Below are 20181 nucleotides of genomic sequence, written 5' to 3'. Positions count from 1 at the left end.
GTATTAGACCAGCCTGGGCTATATAGGGAAGACAGGTCTTATTTAATGACATTTTATTTTGCTTTACACATCCGAAATACTATCTCTTTCTGTGTTTTTTTTCCAAGACAGGGTTTCGGTGTAACCATCCTGTCCTTGAACTCACACTGTAGACCAGGCTGGCCTTGAACTCACAGAGATCTACCTGCCTCTGTTTTCTGAGTGCTGGGATTAAAGGTGTACACAACCACACCTGGCTCCAAACTATTTCAATATAGAACCCAAACTTAGAACTTTGTGAGATACTTTTTATTAAATAAAATTACTAGGAATATTTTATAGCCAATAACTACTGTGTGAACAATTATAGGCAATCATTTTTTTTGCAGCTTCATTGTATTTTCTACTTGCTTCAATGACCATGTGTTTTTATATTTTAAAGTTTAAAAGAGATTTAATTTTGTATGTGTGTGTATAAAGCAGTAATTTTACATATTAAACCCTCCCTTCAAATATGGTGAAATGTTTAAAAATTTTTTCAGAAACCACATATAGCAAGGTGCATAAAAACATGGTAGAACTCAAATTATTTCACCCAAGATTATGTTAATAAATTTCCTGAAATTAAGCCCCTCCCTTACTTTCATCTTTCCAACAACTCTGTCTATAAACCTGTAGCATGTCAAGAAATCAGAACATCATTATCAACTTTGTAGAGGTTAAAGGAGTCAAGCAGATAATATATATATAAAGGATATAGAACAATGAAAATAGAGACTGGTATAGAATAAATTATACTGTTTTTTGCCAAATCCAGATATCGCCCCTCACTAGCCTAAAGCTTTTTGTTGTTTTTCTCCTTTAAGAAACACTAACCAGGCTTGGTGGTACATGCATTCTGTGGTGGTTTGAATAAGAATGCCCCCCATAGGCTCATATGTTTGGATACTTGTTCCCCAGATGGTGGAACTATTTAGGAAGGATGGGGTGTGACCTTGTTGGATGGGGTATGTCTCTGGGGGCAGACTTTGATGTTTCAACAGACTCCTATTATCCCCAGTGTGCTCACTAACTCTTACTTAATGTTCAAGATGTGAGCTCTCAGGTATTTCTGCTGCCAGGCCTTCTCTTTGCCATCAATGATGCTAATCCTCTGGAACCATTAATCCAATTCAATGCTTTCTTTTATAAATTGATTTGGTCATGGTATTTTATTACAGTAATAGAAAAGTAACTAACCAGTAATCTCAGAACTTCAGAGATGGAAGCAGGGGATCAGGAGGCCAGCTTTGGCTAGATGAAACCCATTTAAAAATAATATAATGCAAAAAGAACCCTGCTTTACTTTCCAAGTTTAACCAGATACAGTTTCTCTACAAGGTTAACTATTTTTTTCTATACTAGTACCATTCAAGGTGTAATCCATAGTCTAAGACTGATATGTGAACTGTTGCTTTCAGACCTATGTTAAATACAGAAAATGAGAATAGGTATTACTTCTCAGCAATCTGGCAGGAAGTTTGTTTGTGTGTTTGTTTTTCAAGACAGGGTTTCTCTGTGTAACAGCCCTAACTGTTCTGGAAATAGCTCTGTAGACCAAGCTGGCCTCAAACTGACAGAGATCTGCCTGCCTCTACCTCCTAAGTACTCCTAAGTACTGGGATTAAAGGTGTACACTAGCACTGCCTGGCAGGATGTTTTAATTGCCATTGAATCTAATAATGAAAAACTAGGGTTTGTTATATTGCTTTTTATTCACATTATTTTTCTAGTCACTTTTTATAAAATCCATTATAGACTAAAAATAAAGAAAACTATGTCCTTGTTCTTTACCATAGAGTCTAAGGAGCACTGTATTAAGAGTTCTATCAGATAGAAGCCTCGAATATTTCCAGGCACTGACAACTCAAGTTCAGTAGATGACACTTTTAATTCTCCAGTGTGGATTTGAGATTATCTCTACTCTGTGACTTAGTTTATTTTCCTATTGCCATAATAGAATGTCAAAAACAAAAGCAACTTAAGGATAGAGGTGTTTATTTTAGCCCATAGTTCACAATCCAAAAAGGTACATCTCAGTAGGAAAATCAAGGCAGCAGGTACCTGAAACATCTGGTCACACTGAGTCCACAGTCAGGAAGAAGAAATCTGCTGCTGCTCAGTTCCTTTTCTGTTTACACAATTCAGAAAAGTGCCACTCACAGTGGGTGGGTCTTCCCACCTCAATTAAAATACAATTAAGATAATTTCCCACAGGCATGCTCAAAGGCCCAACTCCCAGTGATTCTAGATTTCATCAAGTTAACAACTGACATTAGCCATCAGGCCTTGTGTGCGATGATGACTCATTCCTCTTTGAGTTTCATACCATGCAGATATACCACTTCCTGCTCCTCTTTACTTCCAGTTACCCTTCTCGCCAACACTTCCCTTCACTCATCTAAGAACCTGTTCACAAATTCTTCTCCACCCCAAGGCTTTTCAATATTCTTCATGGTATAAAGTATTAACATGAGGATCCAACTTCCTAGGTTCACTCTTCTTTGATTGTATCATCTTCAAATAGTCAGCTCACTCTCATTTCAGCTACACTCATGATCACCCCCTAGACTCTGTCCAGCATTGTTTCACTTCTGGAATATGAAATACATGCACCATTTCTTTGACCATAAGTATATCCATCCAGCTCTCACAACACCTGCTCTCAAAAAACCCTAGCCGCTCCTATTTTTCACCCATTCTTTAATTTGTTTTGTTGTTGCTTAAAACAATATCGCACTGTGTAGTGCTAACTGGCCTGAAACTCAGAGATCTAACTTTCTGCCTCCAGCACCAGAATTAAAGGCCTGTGCCATCACATTACATTCTGCGCATTCTTTAACTTTATGCTTTGTTTTCAGGCAAGGTTTTACTGTGTAGTTTAGGCTGACCTTGTACTCATAATCCTTATGCCTCAGCCTCCAAAATAATGGGATTACAAACAAGCACTGGGATTATAGGCCTGTGACACCAAACTCCTGCCAAATCCACTATTCTTGACTTCAACCTATTTATTATCTAGCTTAAATTTCAGCATTCTTCACTTGCCCTATTACCTTTCATCACATTTACAAACCTATTCCTAGCTCAATCCTACTACCTAACATTAGACCACTGGGAGTGCTAGAGAAAACATAATCACCCATTGGGCTGGTGGCAAAATAAATTCACTGTCTAAAGTACATAGATTATATTGCTTGATAATCACCCTACAATTTCCTATTTCGCTCTTTCCTTCCACAATGCAAAGTAAACATTAAATCTTTGATCTCTTCCTTTTCTCCATGCAAATGACTCACTTCCTTCTTGGGAAAAAAACAAATAATCAGACAAGAACTAATTTGACTTCCTAGTACCAACTGTATTTCCTTCACCCATCCTTTCCTCCTATTACAACAAAAGTGCTATCTTTCCTTCCCCCTAAAGTCAAGTGTTTGCATCTAGGTCACTTTTTTTTAACTTTCTCGGTTAATTGTTCCTTCTTTCTAAAGTATCTTCAATCTCTCACCCTGTTGCTTTCTCCCCTTTCTTTGCAGTGCCATTTAAACAAGTACACTGAACTCAATGAGCAACAACAAAAAACCCTCATTCTTCTACTTTTCTTTCATCCCCTCTTGTCTGGCCCTCTCTGAAAGTTCAAAGCCAAAGATCTTTCTACACTTATATACCTTATATAGTTCAAAATGACCACTTTCTTTGAATAGGTGACAGTTAAACAAGGTACAAAACTCAAAAGATCCTAAATTTTTACCTATCAGTTATGTTCTTCTGTCATTCCTATTGTTACTGCACTAATAAAGGTTGTTATAATCTCTAACTAGAAGTATTGTCCTACTCACCCAACTAGATTCCAAGCCTTTGCTCTGTCTCCACACAAAATGATTCTACATATTAAAACAGCAATTTTAAAAAAAAGTGCGAGTTAGAGAGATGGCTCAGCAATTAAGAGTGCTTACTGCTTTTGCAGAGAATCCAGAAACTCCAATTCAAGATCCAACACCCTCTTCTGACCACCTCTGGCCACTGCACACATATGGTGTACATACATACACTCAGACACACATAAAAATCACATAAAAATCAATTAATTAGTTAAAAACACAAATGTGAGCTTATTATTGCATACCTAAAACCCTTTAAAAACTCCCTGTTTTTCTTTTTTTAACTTTTTATGTACAAGTGTATGTGTTGGAGGCTGCCCTTGGAAGCTAGAAGAGGGCATTGGCATTGGAACCCTGAAGCTGAAGTTACAAGTAGTTGTGAAGTGCCTGAAATGGGTCCTGGGATTTGAACCCAGGTCCTCTGAAATAGCAGTGGCAAATGCTCTTAGCCACTGAGCCATCTCTCTAGTACCTCTCTATTTTTCTTAAATAATGAATTGACCAAGCTAAGTGATAATGGCACACATCATTAATCCCAGTGCTTGGGAGGCAGAGGCAGACAGATCCCTGTGTGTTCAAGGCCAGCCTGGTCTACAAAATGAATTCCAGAACAGTCAGAAACATAAGAAACCCTGCTTAAAAACAAAACAAACAAACAAACAAAAAAGAATTGACCATGGCCTATAAAGGCCTCACCTCTTTGGCCTCACCTTTTATCCCTAACACATAGCACCAGTTATATAAATGAAAATGTTTAGTGCAAATGAAAAGTAAGTATTCCTTCTTCAGAAACATAAAAAAGAGCTTTAGCCTTTCTGTGCCCACTCATGTTACCATAGTGTGGTGATCTGAATCCATGTTCCTGAGCATCTAAATACTTAGTCCACAATTGGTTACACTGCTTGGGTAAGCTTAGGAGGTGTGGTCTGGCTGGAGAAATTATGTCACTGGGAGTGGGCTCTGAGATTTCAAAAGTCAAGTGCTTTTTCTGCTTGCTGCTATTCCTGCTACCATTCATGGTGCTTTCTTCCATGCCTCCCTATCATGATGGTAATGGATTCTTATCCCTCTGGAACCATAATCTGAAATAAACCCTGCCTTCTATAAGTTGCTTCAGTCATGGTGTTTTATCACAGAAAACAGAAAAGTAACTAATACACATGAGTTTCGTTTGTTTTGTGGCTAAAGACTGAACCCAGGGTCATACATGCTAGGCAAAATGCTCTGTCACTTAGTTAAAACTCTAGGTCTATTTCTACTTCTTGAGGTAGAGTCTCCAGTCCACCATTAAAGACATGGTGGTGCATGTCTTTAATCCTAGCACTTAGGAGACAGAGGCAGCTGGATCTCTGTGAATTCAAGGCTAGGCTGGTCTGCAGAGTGAGTTCCAGGACAGCCACAGTTATACACAGTGAGATCCTGTCTCAAAACAAACAAAAATCCTTAAAATAGGGTCTCACTAAGCTGGCTTCATGATTCTCCTGCCTCAGCTTACTGAGTAACTATAATGACTGCCTTAGTTAGGGTTTCTATTGATTTGATAAAACACCATGAGCAAAAACCAAGTTGGGGAGGAAAGGGTTTATTTGGTTTATATTTCCACATTGCTGTTCATCACTGAAGGAACTCAAAAAGGACAGGATCCTGGAAGCAGGAGCTGATGCAGAGGCTATGGAGGGGTGTTGCTTACTAGCCTTCTCCCCATGGCTTGCTCAGCCTGCATTCTTATAGAACCCAGGACCACCAGCCCAGGCATGGCACCACCCACCATGAGCTGGGCCCTCCCCACATCAATCACTAATTAAGAAAATACCTTATAGCTAGATCTCATCAAGGTTATTTCCTCAACTGAGGCCCCTTCTTCTCTGATGACTCTAGTTTATGTCAAGTTCACACACAAAACTTGTCAATATGAGATTTTTTCTTTATTTTTTTCTGTCACACTCCCCTAGGTGTGAGGGCACATCACTCAGTAAACAGAGTACATGCTCTGAACCCTGAGATTCTCCATATCTCCACCTAGGCACACGGTCCCAGGCAATTAGCCAGGAACCTACTTAGGGAGGCAAGAAGGAAGATTTAGAACCAAAGAATTCAAAGTTCTAAGTTCTCAGCACACATCCCACACATATCACATACAAATATTCCAAAGTACAATATATTAAGACTTTTGGTATAACAGAAGCAGTGCATTTAACCTTAACTGTGGAGCTCCATGTAACAACAGCATTCACATGCTCATGAAGTCACCCTTTATCTAAAAAATAGGCTAGGGATATGGCTTAGAGGTTGAACACTTGCCTAACATGAGTGAGTCCATAAGTGTTTGATCTAAGGTACCACAAAAATGAGCAAAAGAAAAAAGAATAAAAAGCCCACTAGATTCTTAGTGCCAGCCAATGATGTCCTCTACTGCTCTTCCTCTTCCCTACTATTTCAGCTCTACCTATACTGACCTACAGCAATTGTTCATTTACTTGCCATTTGTGCCTACTACATTTAGCACATAGAAATTCTGGTATTCACCAAAAGTCCTCAGCTCCTCCATCTCCCAATCTTGCTTCATTTACTTACTATCCAGCCTAATTCAGCAAACATCCAATGGCCTAGAAAACTCCTCAGACAAGGGAGGCAGATAAACCAAAATTAATCTTAGATGCACTCTCTCAATAATTATCACTGATGCCAAGGATAGTAAACGTTGTATTGCTCTGGGTAGCTTCCTTGGTAAAGAGAATAACTACAGTACGCAGCATAGAAATTAAGCTGGGCTCACTACAGACACTCAACAAATATTTACTGAATGAATGAGTACATAAATAAATATTAATTGTATATAGACACCTATAAAATGCTCATTATAGAGGGAAAGATACGGGCAGTGTCAGAACAGTTTCATTAAGTGCTATAAATTAAGTAAAGTAGAATAATGATTGCTAAGTGGATTAGTAAATGTAAAGCCTACATAAAAGTAACCAAGAAGAAAAATGAGCTACAGACTTTAAATATATTATATTTGATCCCTATAACAAATCAGGTCAATCTGTACAGCATTGAGACACTAAAACACAGAGGTTAAAAGATATAAAGATATGGGAGCCAAACTATCTGGGTTTGAATTTCACCTCTTCCATATACAGCTCTGTGAACATAGGCATTTTATATAAATTCTTTGTGCTCCAGTTTCTATACTCTGAAACAGAAAAATTAGTATACCTTATAGAGTTGTTGTAAGAATTCAATGAACTTAAATAAAGTACTCAAGTGTCAATACATGATAAATATCTATATCAGATGGGAAATATGAATCAATTACAAAATTATTTAAGTAGCAGATATAAATTTTTTGATTGTTATGAGACTATAATATATAACCAAGTATATAGCTAGAATGGGCTAGTTAGAAGAACCAAATGCTTCAAGAATACAAAATCAGGCACTTGATTGCTTCATTCAGGGCTATGAAACCAAGTGGGACTCAATATCAGAGGTGCCAGAACAGTAGTAGCAAGTTTTGTCCAAGATTTTACCTTATTTCCTATCTACTTAGCCTCTGGTCTCTGGGGTTGCCCAAGGAGCCAGGTCTTGTCACCAACCTGTACCATGGAAAACCAACATCTTCATCCATAAATGAAGATGGGAAAGAGCATATTTTACCTTCATTCAAAATTTATTTTCAGAAAAAAAAATCCAATTTTTGGTTTCTTGCAACAACCTTTATCAGACATAACATAATCTACAAATCAGAAGCAAAGTTCCCACCACTGGCTCCAGTGCCTCCAGGAACAAAGGACTTGGGTTAGTGTAAAAAAACTAAACAGCTCCCATGTACCTGAGAAGTTCCTGCTTTATCTGTTTAGTACCTGGCACATGAGTTTGTCATTTAAAAGACCTCACTACATTGAAGAATAATTTGATGTTACAGACAAAATAGGTCATTCTTTGCATCTCTTGTGAGATTCTCAGTCACTGCCCCATTACTCTATACCATTTGCATTAAAACTCAAAGTGAAGTAATTCCTGACCTCTTTCTTTCACAACCACACAATCCAATCTATCACTAAATCTTATATAGTCAAAATAAAACCACTTCTCATCAACACAGACTCTGGTGTAAATCACTAACTAATCAAGTATTTCCCAAGGTTTTTTGTTTGTTTTTGAGACAGGATCTCATATATCCCAGGCTGGCCTCGAACTCACTATGTAGCAAGGATGACCATGAATTTCTGATCTTCTTGCTTCCACATCCTGAGTGTTGGGATTACAAACATGTATAACCATGCCAGGTTTATTAAATGCTGGGATCCAACACTAGTTTTCACAAATGCTAGGCTAACTCTAGCAACTGAGTTACACCCCCAACTCATGTTTCTCAATTTTTAAGCAACATTAGAAACATCTAGGGGGCCTGTTAAAATACAGAAACAAAAATTAGGGCACTCTGATATGGTCCTCAATGTACACAGAACACATATTAAAGGTGACTTATACAAGGAAATGTAAAAGGAAGTTAAAAGAGAAAGTTTTACTCCTCACTCAGAAAATATAAATACCAGGTGATATGTATGTATGTATGTGTGTGTTTACATATATACACACATATAGATGTTAAAATATATATTTATATAATATATACATGTATACACACACAGAGTGTATACATTCAAATATACTATAGAAAAAAACCAAAATTAAATTATAAAACATATACTAGTGACCCACAGAAAAACAGGAGAATATAAAGAGGCATGCAGATCAGAGGAAAGACTGAAGATATAGTTCAGTTGGTACCATGATTGCCTAGCACACACAAAGCCCTGGGTTCAATTTCCAGCACTGAATAAAACCAGGTATGTTATCTCAGGCCCATAATCAGAGCTCAAGAGTTAGGTTGTGGCAGGTGGATCAGGAGTTCAAGGTCACCCTCAGCTACACAGTCAAGTTTGAGGCCAGTTGAGCTATGTAAGACCCTCTCTCCAAAACCAAAACAAGGGCTGGCAAGATGACTCAGCAGGTAAAAGTGTGCCTGAAGACCTGAGTTCAGTCCCTAGAATTCATGTAGAGGCAGGAGAATCAACTTTATAAAGTTGTTCTCTAACCTCCACATGCATGCCTCCCTGCCCACAATATATGACATGAGCTACACACTAAAAATTTAAAAACAAAATCTCATTTCATGTACATGCAGGCTGAAAGAAGGCTGGGAATAGTTCAATAACAGAATGCTTGCTTGCATTGTATTGCCTGGGTTTGAGGACTGCAAAAAGAAAAGGGGATGAAATATATACAATGTTACCCTTAATCAAAAGAAAATAGGACTGGGTATATTAATATCAAATAAAAACCTATGAAAGGAGACCAGCAAGATTGGTCAGTGACTTAAAAGTACTTGCCATGCAAGCCTGACAACCTGAGTCTGACCTCCAGATTCAATGTAAAAATCGGGTTTAAAGTGGTACACATCTGTAATACTAGCAGTGTCTCCTACAGGGAGATGAAGTGGGGATGGTAGAATTGCCTAGAAGTTCACAGGCCAGGTAGCCCAGAGTACACAGCAAGACAGAAACAAGAGACACCCTGCCTCAACATGGCTGAAGGAGAGAATTATCTTCTGAAAGTTGTCCTCTGACCTACACACATATGCAAGACACATGTATGTCCTCACCATTACATATACATCAAAATATGGACACACTAATAAAAGTAAAATTTTTAAAAATGGAGAAACAAAAAAAAAAAAAAAAAAAGGATTGGCAAACAGCTAAACAGGGTAAAAGTGTTTGTTCTGCAAACCTGATGACCTGAGTTTGATCCCAGGGACCCACATGGTAGAAAGAGTGAACTGACTCGAGCAAGTTGTCCTTTGACCGCCACATGAGTACCATGGCACACACATGCACAAATGAACACACACAGAGGGAGGGAAAGAGGGGGAAAGGAGAGGAGGCAGGGAGAGGGAAAGAAGGAATAAAACAAAAAAAATATTAAAGATGAATTCAGAAGGCATGTCCCTTTAGCAAAATAATACTAACAGGGCCTATAATTTCCTTAGCTACAGGTTCTTGGCCAAGTTTATAAAACAAGGCATGAGTTTCTCATTGTGGATCAGGCCTTAAGTCCAATTAGAAAGCTGTTGGTTACCTCCACAGCATTCATACTACTACTGAACCAATGAGCTTAGGTTTTGCCAGAACAACGGGCAACACAGCTAACGGGATTCACAGCTGGCAAAAACTGTTGATGGTTTTTATTCCCCCAGAAGACTACAAAAACACCTTCTGATGCTCTGCAAGCGAGCTAGTAGGATAACTGCTCTCAGGTCAGAGGCAGCTTGAATTTTCCATGTCCTATGATCAAGCAATAGGCTCTTACCAGCAAGTTGTAATGAGTAAACAAGAGCAATGACAATACCTTGTATTGGACTTTGGAGGGGGGGAGTTCTAGGACCAAAATGGGATATTTCACACCTGGCACTGGGTTTTTTAAAATAATCTATAGCTCTGGGGAGGAGCATTATCCCTCTATGTAGGGTAACGTCAATTAAACATATCTGTATGCATACACGAATATATACTAGGAAGCTTATAAAACAGCATTTTTATGTGGCTTTTAAAAATATATTTAGTGTTGGTTATTCCTCTACCTCCCAAACTCTACCCTCATGTCCCAGTCCCCACTTAAACCTTTTCCTCCATTATACAGCCTTCTAAATGTTTCTAAATGTCCCTCATCAGAGAAGTTTCTTTACATAGTGGATGATGTTTAATACAGAGACTCACAACTGATCAAAATGCAGAGAATAAGTCAACTGTGGAGTGTTCAGCCTTAAATGAGACATCTATATCACACACATACCTGAGGCTCAGGAAACGCAGTGGGAGGGGGAGAAAGATTGTAAGAATAGGGATCACACCCTTGCCCCTAAAGGCTTAAAAAGCATTGTGGAAGAAGGGACAGAAAAATTTTAAGAATGGTGAAGACTGCTGTGAAACAATGTCTTCTGGACAGGATGGAGTCATTGTACTTATAAACACACAACAGATATGGTAGTCAGCACAGCATAAAACCTGCATTAGATCAAGCCAGCACTCGAGAGGCAGAGGCAGGCAGATCTCTGTGAGGTCAAGGCCAGCCTGGTCTACAGAGCTCCAAGACAGCCAAGGCTAGACAGGGAAATCCTGTCTCAAAAAAAATGCCATCTAAACAACTATATTCCTGACTATAGAATATTACTGCTCTTAGATTTAGCAAAAGCAACTTCCCTTGAAGATCATGGTTAATTTAATGCCTTTATTGCTTTTAATCTCAGTACTTGGGAGGCAGAGATAAGAGGATATCTGTGTTTGAGTTCAGCCTGGTTTATAGAATAAATTCCAGGTCATCCAAGGCTACATAGTTAGAAAACAAAACAACTGTGCACATGCCTTTAATTCTAGCACTCAAGAAGCAGTGGCAGGCAGATCTCTGTGAAGTCAAGGCCAGCCTGGTCTATAGTGAGTTCCAGGACAGCCAGATCCTGTCTGGAAAAAAAAAAACACTTTTCTTTGTAGTGGTTAGTGGTGGTGAATCCAGACTCATAACAGGTCAAAGAACAAAGAATAAATGATTATTTACTATCCATAAATAGAACATCTACATAGCATTCCCTCCAAGGCCCTTAGAACATCATGGAAGAAGAAACAGAAGGTAGGGGAGCACCAAGTTCTGGGAATGACATAGCTGTTAAACTCCTGAATGTACAGCAGCTGATTATCTGTATATTTGCACAAGACTGAGTTTGCTAACATTCTGTCCTGGAAAAGGGAGGTGTTCACAAGGCTCCAACCATCCCTGAGGATATATAGGCAGTTAATATTAATAGGGAAGTGGGGGGGATCTTCTTCAGTGGTACAGCCACTGGTAAGTGCTCACACCCTGGTAAATAATCCTGTGCGTAAGTAAGCATCCCTAAATTCAAAAAAAGACATAAAAGTAGAAGAAAGTAGTTGTCAAGAAGGAGATCATTTGGAGGGAGGTGACAGGATAATAGGTGATGAGGATGATCAAAATACATGTATGAATAGGTTTTCCTGGTGATATGGCTCAATGGTAAAAATTGCTTGCCATTTAAGATGCAAATTCAATCCCTGGAACCCACATAAAAATCAGATGCAGTGGTTCACATCTGTAACCCAGCTCTCCTACAAAAATATGGAAGGTGGAAAAAGGAGTGTTGCCCAGAAGATCACAACCAGCTAGTTTGTTCCAGGACAGCCAAGACTACACAGAAAAATCCTTCCTCAAAAAACCAAAATAAATAAGTAAATAAATAAATGTCATAAGATCCATTATTACATACTAATAAAAACAAAAATTAGCATGTATATTTCATTTCTATTTAAAGTATCATAACTATTATCAGGAAAACTAAGGCCTCACAGAGATGAAATACTTTGAGAATAATTGGTATATAGTAAAGATAATGTTATCTCATCCATCCTCCAATATCAGATGTTATATACTCTATGCAAGGAGAAGAAATTGAGTCTGCTTTAAATGTATGTTTCTCAAATATAGGTCCCATTTACTTACTAAATCAGAAACTGAGATGGAAATCTTTTTTTAATGGGTCTTTCAAATAAAGTTTAAAGTTTAACTAAAGTTTAAAGGGCACTGCACAACTCAACTACCTAACAAAAAGAATGACATTATTTGGCATTTTTTCTAATTTTGAGAACATTGTCTCTAAAGTCAGAAAGTCCACACTCAGAAAGTCACTTAACCTTTAACCTCCACAGGATTCTTCTCTTTTTTTTTTTTTTTTTTTTTTTTTGGCTTCTGGACATGGGGTTTCTCTGTGTAGCCTTGGCTATCTTGGAAACCATTCCATAGACCAGGCTGGACTCAAACTCTGAGACCTGCCTGCCTCTGCCTCTGCCTCACAAATGCTGGGAATGAAGGTAGGCATTTGTAGAAAATAAACCTGTGAGATTGAGGCATGAGAAATGTCTCAGTGGTAAAAGGCCTTGCTTTGCAAGTTTGAGGACCTTAGGACACAGATCCTAGCACCCATGTGAAAGTCAGGTGTGACCAGTAACCCCAGTCCTGTGAGGGGCAAAGGCAGAAAAAAAAAATCACTGGGACTTTCTAGCCACCAGATTAACTCAAAATTCAGTGAGAGACTGTCTCAAGGAAATAAAATAGAGAAGGACACAGCGAAATACTTAAATGTCCTCCTCTGGTTTCTGTGAGTTCACAAGTATATGCTCATACTCATACCCATACAAGCACACACATAATTGTACAACACACACAACTATTATAAGCAATCATGAAAACACCACAATAAGTAATTTCCAATTGAGCTAAAATAAAAACTTAAGAGTACAGTGAGCATGGTGGGATAAGAGTATACTGAGTAAGCAAGAGCTGCCAGCCACCCATAAAGGATCTGGTTTTCAGTTAGGTTCCTTGTTCTTTGGCAGCCCATAGAAAGCAGCAGAAGAGATTTTTAAAACTGGATGCTTTCATGAAACATGTGTCAGAATGTACAAACAAAACCAGAATACACCTTAGAATTGTGATTAAGGATAGATCTGACCCATAAACCCATAAACATTTCTAAGTTTAAAGTTCTTAAGTTTCAGGTGGGTGGTTGTAGCACACGCCTTTAGTCCCAGCAGTCAGGAGTCAGAGGCAGGCGGATCTCAGTGAGTTTGAAGCCAGCCTCATCTACAGAGCTAGTTCTAGGACAGCTAGGGTTATAACACAGAGAAATCATATCTCAAACAAACAAACAAAAAACCCAAATAATTTAAGTTTACAAACATAAAGGGAATGACCAAGTAACTGGTACCAAACATATACACTACAAGATATCAGAAACAGGTTTTAGATGAATATTTTACACCCTGGTAAATACTCACATTATAATGTTAGGTGTGTGTGTGGGGGGGTTACAAAATGGTATTTACGATATAATCCTAACCTATAAAAACATGTTATAAATCAAAAGACAAGAATCAATGTAATAGCAACAAAATAAACAGACTTACAGATGATTTTTTTATTTCCTTCTAGTATTTTCTATAAAGGACATGTCTCACCTATACAATCAGAAAAAAAAAATATTTTTTTCCGAAGGCCAGTGTTGAACTTGCAATATCTCTTTCTCAGTCTCCAAAGTAGCTGTAATTACAGGGATGTGTCCCAAAACCCAGTTTAAAAAATATCATTCTTTTAAAAATGTGGGTTGGGGCTGATGAGATGGCTCAGCAGGTGGTACTTGTCATCAAGCCTGACAACCTGAGTTCATTCCTGGTCTCACTTGGTGGAAGGAGAAAATTGACTCCTGCGATTTCCACATGTTTATCATGCCACATGTGTGCACAAGCAAGCCTTGTACACATGAAAAATAAGGTAATTTTAAAATATAACTTTCAAGAATTAGAGTGATGCTGGCTCAGTGAGTAAGGAATGTTTGCTATGAAAAGCAAGAGGACCTAAGTTTAAATCCCCCCCCCCCAAGCCAACATAAAACTGTGTATGACCACAAGCTGCATTACTTAACACTGAGGGGAAACAGACAAGTGGATTTCTGGAGCTCACTAGCCAGCTAGTCTAAACCAAGTTTTCGGTTGACATCCTCTTCAAGCCCCTGCATGTGCACACATGGATGAATATACACCATACTCAGAGGATCACAATCTTACAACTCAACTTTCAGGCTGGGGACAAGGCTCAGTGAGCAAAATGCTTACTAGAAAAACACAAGGACCTCAGTTCAACCTCCAGAAGATATGTAAAAAAGCTTGGAGTACATGTAATCCGTACATGTAATCCCAGTGGTGGGGAGACAGAGATGGGAAGATTCCTGGAGCTCTCTGGCTCTCTGGTCAGCCAGCCTACCCTACTTATAACATACCAGACCAGTGGGAAATCTTATCTCAAAAAAACAAGGTGGGTGGCTCCTAAGCTAAGAAGCCTGAGCTTGACCTCTGGCCTCCACGCACACACCCATGTGTACCCACCCACATACATAAACACACACACAAGCAGAAAAAATTTAACTTTCAGACCTAGGTATAGACAAAATAATTTATGGAATGTCAGTTATGGAGTTGGACACAGAGTAAGTACTTAGGAAGCATTCATCCCTGTTCTCTGCTCCAAGATCTCTAAACTGTGAGCAAAAGAGGTTTTCCAGATACTAAACTTACGCACTACCGATACAAACTAAGGGCCACAGTGCAATAGCTTTTTTTCATGAAGACTCCTTCATTTATTCAAAATATACTCACCATCTATTGCATATTTAGCATTGAACCGGACTCTAGAAATACTAGGCACAGTGACACAGACATAGTATAACTATAAGATGAAATAGCTATTTTTTAATAAAGATGTATACAAAGGACAAGAGGAAGCCAGACAAAGAAGGCATTTTATAAAGCAGAATTCTGTGAGCTGTACAGGAGTAGCATCAAAAGGAATAGTATGTGCAAAAACAAAAGCATAAAGGAGGATAGTGTCCCAGAATTGGAGATAATTTAGCTTTGCTGGGTCATAAAAACAAGGCTGGCATAGAGGCTCACACTTTTAATTCTCACACTTGAGAATTAGAGGCATGTGGATCTCTGTGAAGCCAAGGCCAGCCTGACTTACATTTCAAGTTCCAGACCAGCCAGGCTAAGTAATTAAACCCTATATCTAAAAAACAGGGGGACAGGTATGGCAAGAAATTAGATTAAGTAGATCAAAATATGTTTGTCTATCACAGAAAAAAATTGAAGTTTACTTTGTAGGGGAACCATTGAGAGAATAATTTAAGCTGAGGAGTGACACCTGATTAACACTGTTAAAAACAACCAGGGAAGTTGACTTCCTTTAGGTGCGTGTGATACTGGGAATTGAGCCCAGTCCCTTACATATGCTAGATACGAGCTTACCACTAAAGTATACCCCAAGCTCTTTACATTATTCATTTTGCTAAATTGGCTATGCTGGCCTTGAACTGGCTTTATAGCTCAGGCAGGTCTTGATCATGAGACCCAGTAGCCTCAGCCAGTACATTATATAGGATTCCAAATTAGACAGGACTGGGATTACAAGTATGTACCACCATGCATGGCTATGAAAGATTTTTTTTTTTTTTGAGACAAGATCTCATGTGTGCCAAGCTGGCATGGAACTATGTCACTCCCAAGTAATGACATTACATCACACACAGTCTATGCAGTGATAGGGACTGAACTCAGATCTTCCTGTGTGCCAGACAAACATTTTAAAAAGTGAACTACATTTCCCAGCCCTTATGAAATACATCTTAATTCTCACATTTCCAGAGTGAAGGAAAAAGGCCACACCCCTAAGTTTCTCCCCATTACACAAAATAACATGAGGCAGAACATAGAACTCTCAGGATATAATAATCAGTAAAAGTAAATTAAATGTGAACCTGGATTACTGCATCAAGGCAGTCCCACCTTAGGTCAGAATTTTGATAACACCAGTGCCTTTACTTTGCTTTTGAGCATAATAGGAACAGCTCCTCTGAAAGTTAAGATGACAACTAAAAATTCTAGAATCAAATATAATGTATTATATAATATACCAGAAAGGTACCATATACTGCTTTTATTATAATCCAGTATGCAAATCCTCCCAGTAAGTAATAGGATAAAATTATGAGTTTTTTATTACATACACTAACCTCACTAGAAACTCATGACAGGTGCATTCTATTCAGTCTATTGTTTTGCCCTGTATCTCTGAAATTTAATTTAGTTAGCTTGTCCTGCAGACAGCACAGAAATAAAATACTATTTCAGTTCTTCCTCCATTAATTGAATGCATGCAAACTGCTTTACAGCTATGAAAGGGGTATTGATTTGTAAGGGAGGCTCACAGAAGCAAAAGCAACTAGTCCAAGGCCACTGATAGTAAGTTACAAAGAAACCCATGTTCTTGGACTCAGATATCTCAAAAATGCAGTACTGCCTCCCCCAAAGCCAGAGTATGAGGGAAAACACAGCAGCCAGGATACAAAGCTGATAACTTTCTTCGTGGCTAGAAGGCAGCTACAAAATCAAATATGCATGCACGGCTCTAGACTGCAAGGAAGGATAGAAAAACCTAAGACTAGTAGTGGGGTCTAGTAGTGGGGAACTGAAAGTAAACTGAGGGAGGGGTTAGTTTCTGTGCAAGAGTGGAAAACCAGGCTGAGAAGAGAGGGCAAGTGAATACACACACTACACACTTGGCCAGTGCACCCTAACCAGCCTGGCCGGCCCTTCTTACCTGCCGTGAAACCAGTCCTGGCACATGTCACACTCGATCATGAAGCGGGTCACATCATAAGGCAGTCGGCAGAGGCAATACACAGGCACCGAGGCCATCTTCACTGGGGGGTGGATCGTTTTGCGTCGTGCCAGGTTTGGGGCTTTAAGGGGTCAGAAGGCAGCGGCAAGCACCTTCCCTAGACGAAGGCTGGACACAAACAACACTTGTTACAAGGTGAATCCAGCCCGGGTTTCCAAATCGTCCCGTGTCCCCGCCCCCACTCCACCCCCTGGGTACCAACCTCCAGTTCTGAAATAGGGAGTAACCAAGCCAGGACTCAACACAGCTGGTGAGAGTGCAAAGGAGTTAAGTGGAGAAAGTCCACCCACCCACCCACCCTTAGGCATTTCTTTCACTTGGAAAGAACAGAAAGAACGTACTGCGCTCCGTTCTGCTCTGCCTTGCTTCAAACACCTTCCCCAGCCCTGTACCTTCTTTGGCCCTGAAGTCAGTGACAACTTCTTTCCGGGTTTCATGTAAATATCTGAAAGCTTTCGGGAAGCTTCTTTAATCCCTTACCGAACCCTCTCTTCGCTGGCCTCTTGCTTCCCAGGACTCCCAGCTCCTTTTATTATGACGCAAACCACGACATAAAGGATGAGGCTGGGAGGAGGGAGGCTGAGGGAGAGACCCTCTCTAGCCCCCCAAATAGGAAGCACCAGAGATGCAGAAACCCCTCAAAGTCTGCGCAGGTTATCCCCAAATTACCCCCAAAGCCTTCAGGAACAAGACTAGACACCCAACTCAAATCACAGTTCTGGGGGTGCATTTGCAGAGTTCAAATGCTCCTCCTTTTCGTCATTCTCAATATCATCCCTTCCCGACCAGCGAAGGGTCTCATTATGGTCCAAAATAAAATTAATCGCAATGTTGTCCTCTACTTCAAAGCTGACAGGAATCTCCTCTCGCCCCTGACACTAAAAAGGATCTCTTGGAAGCCCCCGTAAACAGACTAGAATTTCCTCACACCGGGAAAACTAAGCAAAGATTTTGTTTCCCACCAATTCCAAACGGCAGGCATTTCCTTGCGGTCCCCTCAGAACGCCCGAGAGCTCTGCCGTACCTCTCAGCTGACAGAGGTTTCATCTTAGACAAGATTATCTCGTCTGTAGCCCCCAAAACTTACGAGGATCTCTTGGCGCCTCCCCGACTGACAGGAACCTTTTCACGCCCCAAACCTGACAAGAATGTCCTCGGTCCCAAACCCTACAGGAACCTCTTCATGTCCAAGGCTGCACGGACTCCTCGAGACGCAGAGCTCAGCCCCAGAGACTCGCCAGCGGCTGGGCTCGCTCCGGGGCAACACAGCGCTATGCTAAGCAGAGGCTATTCGGGCAGTTCCGGCCCCGGAGGCAGCGCGCGAGGCATTCTGGGATTGCCGCTGTAAAAGTGGGAACCTTACTTGCCTTCTCCTAGAAACCACATGCCGCGTCACGCAGTGCCTGTAGTCTGACGGGGCTTTAGAGCCATGTTCATCTCCGCACTCCCACAGTCTGGCCGGTTTAGGGCCTTGCTGAGACCGAGGCCAAATCCGGGGGTGGGGAACGCCGGGCGAACTGGCTAGTGGCTTTGTCGCGCGGCCGTCGGGCGCTAGCTTTGATGTGATGAACCGGCCGCCAGGTCTGGAATAGATTGCCAGAGACGTCGCCAGGAGAAGCCAGCAATAGTGGCAGTAAATCCAAAGCAATCAATAAAGTTTATTCAAAATAACGAGGAAGTTGAGGCGGAGAGGGGAGGAGAGATATGGTAAACAGCTACCATATTGAGAGTGGCGGCGTGCCGTGAGGAGACAAGCTCGCCGCCATCTTATGAGGCCCGGGCATGCGAGGTGAAGGTGGAGCCCAGAGCGTCAAGCCGGCGGCTCTCGCGTGACGTCATGGGGCGGGGCGACACCTTGAGAGAGCGGGGCGGTGCCCAGTAAGTCCGAGGCCTTGCTCCTCCTCGGGGTGGCCCAATTGCCGCTCGAGACCTTGAGTTGATAGGCGGAGAAGCCGCCATCTTAGGCGAGGCAGTAGTTTGGCTCCATTTTGAGTGGGGCCTGGAACCCAAGTCTTCCCTACCCCTGGGCAAACTGGGAGTTAAAGAAACCCGGCACCTTCCTCCTCCCTCCCTCCTAACACACACTGCCCCTCCCTCGTCTCCTCCTATGAGGGGAGGTGAACTCTGACTCCAAACTGCAGAATTGATAGGTAGGGCTGCGGGGGCGGGCTTGAGCCTTGGAAGGGGCGGAATACTCCCTGCAGCTCCCGTCCACCCAGCGCTTTTAGCCGGCTGGGTCTTTTTCCCATGGCCGGTGTATCGTTTCATCTTCGGTCTGTGAGAGGAAAGTCGGTGATTGCAACCGAATGAAAAAACAGGTTTAGAGAAAGCAAATGATTTGAGAGCCTGAAAATTGAAAACAGCTTCTCATTTCCCCCCACATCGAGTTGTCAGTCTCCCTTTCTCTTCCCAAGTTCTCTTCACCGACCCTGCAGGTTCAATCCGTAAGGAGTGGATGCAGTTCAAGGATTTCCATACACCTATACCAGGATTTTCCTGACTGAATGTACTATGTTTCAAGATGGCGCTGTTTTCTTTCTTTCTTTTTTTCCCCCTCAAACATTAACGAAATAGCTCTAGTTCTTTTACGGTTATCACTTTCCTAGAGAATCTCATTACTTTATAAAAGAAAGTGTGTTAAAAATTGTTTTCTTAATAAAAGAGGGAAAGTGGAATGGAAAAGAGAATGTGTGTACAATGTTTTTTTCTGACTGGTGAACAGAAATATAAAGACGAAAAGATCCTCACAACTGAAAAATAATTTACCTCTCCTTGCTCCCCCATTTCTCCTCTCCACCTCAGTCCCTGGTTCTTGAGTGTTGTGATTACCAGCTGGTGGAGAACTCTAAAAGAATCTGAGAGGATTGAGCAGGAGAATCACAAGTTTAAGATGAAAAGAAAGAGAAATAGAAAAAAAAAG

The 20181-nt window shown here is 40.6% G+C and overlaps 1 protein-coding gene across 9 annotated transcripts in view; it reads right to left on the bottom strand.

Moving 5' to 3' along the window:
* Phf8 (PHD finger protein 8) overlaps positions 1-18774 on the bottom strand; it is an 87257-nt gene extending 68483 nt beyond the window's left edge. For 4 of the 9 annotated variants that reach the window (XM_051178672.1, XM_051178678.1, XM_051178681.1 and 1 more), the window contains exons 1-2: positions 18439-18598; positions 17181-17369 (exon numbers count right to left, since the gene is read on the bottom strand). In XM_051178672.1, the coding sequence (XP_051034629.1) occupies positions 17181-17278 (98 nt within the window). In that variant the 5' untranslated portion in view covers positions 17279-17369; positions 18439-18598. Of the gene's footprint in view, positions 1-17180; positions 17370-17463; positions 17543-18348; positions 18599-18624 lie in introns of those variants that run through there. The other 5 variants (XM_051178673.1, XM_051178676.1, XM_051178675.1 and 2 more) reach the window with 5 other exon arrangements.
* Between the last annotated feature and the right edge of the window lie 1407 nt (positions 18775-20181).

This window comes from Phodopus roborovskii, unplaced genomic scaffold (genome assembly GCF_943737965.1).
Source record: "Phodopus roborovskii unplaced genomic scaffold, PHOROB, whole genome shotgun sequence".
Taxonomy (NCBI): Eukaryota; Metazoa; Chordata; class Mammalia; order Rodentia; family Cricetidae; genus Phodopus; species Phodopus roborovskii.
This window is presented reverse-complemented; position numbering and strand designations above follow the sequence as displayed.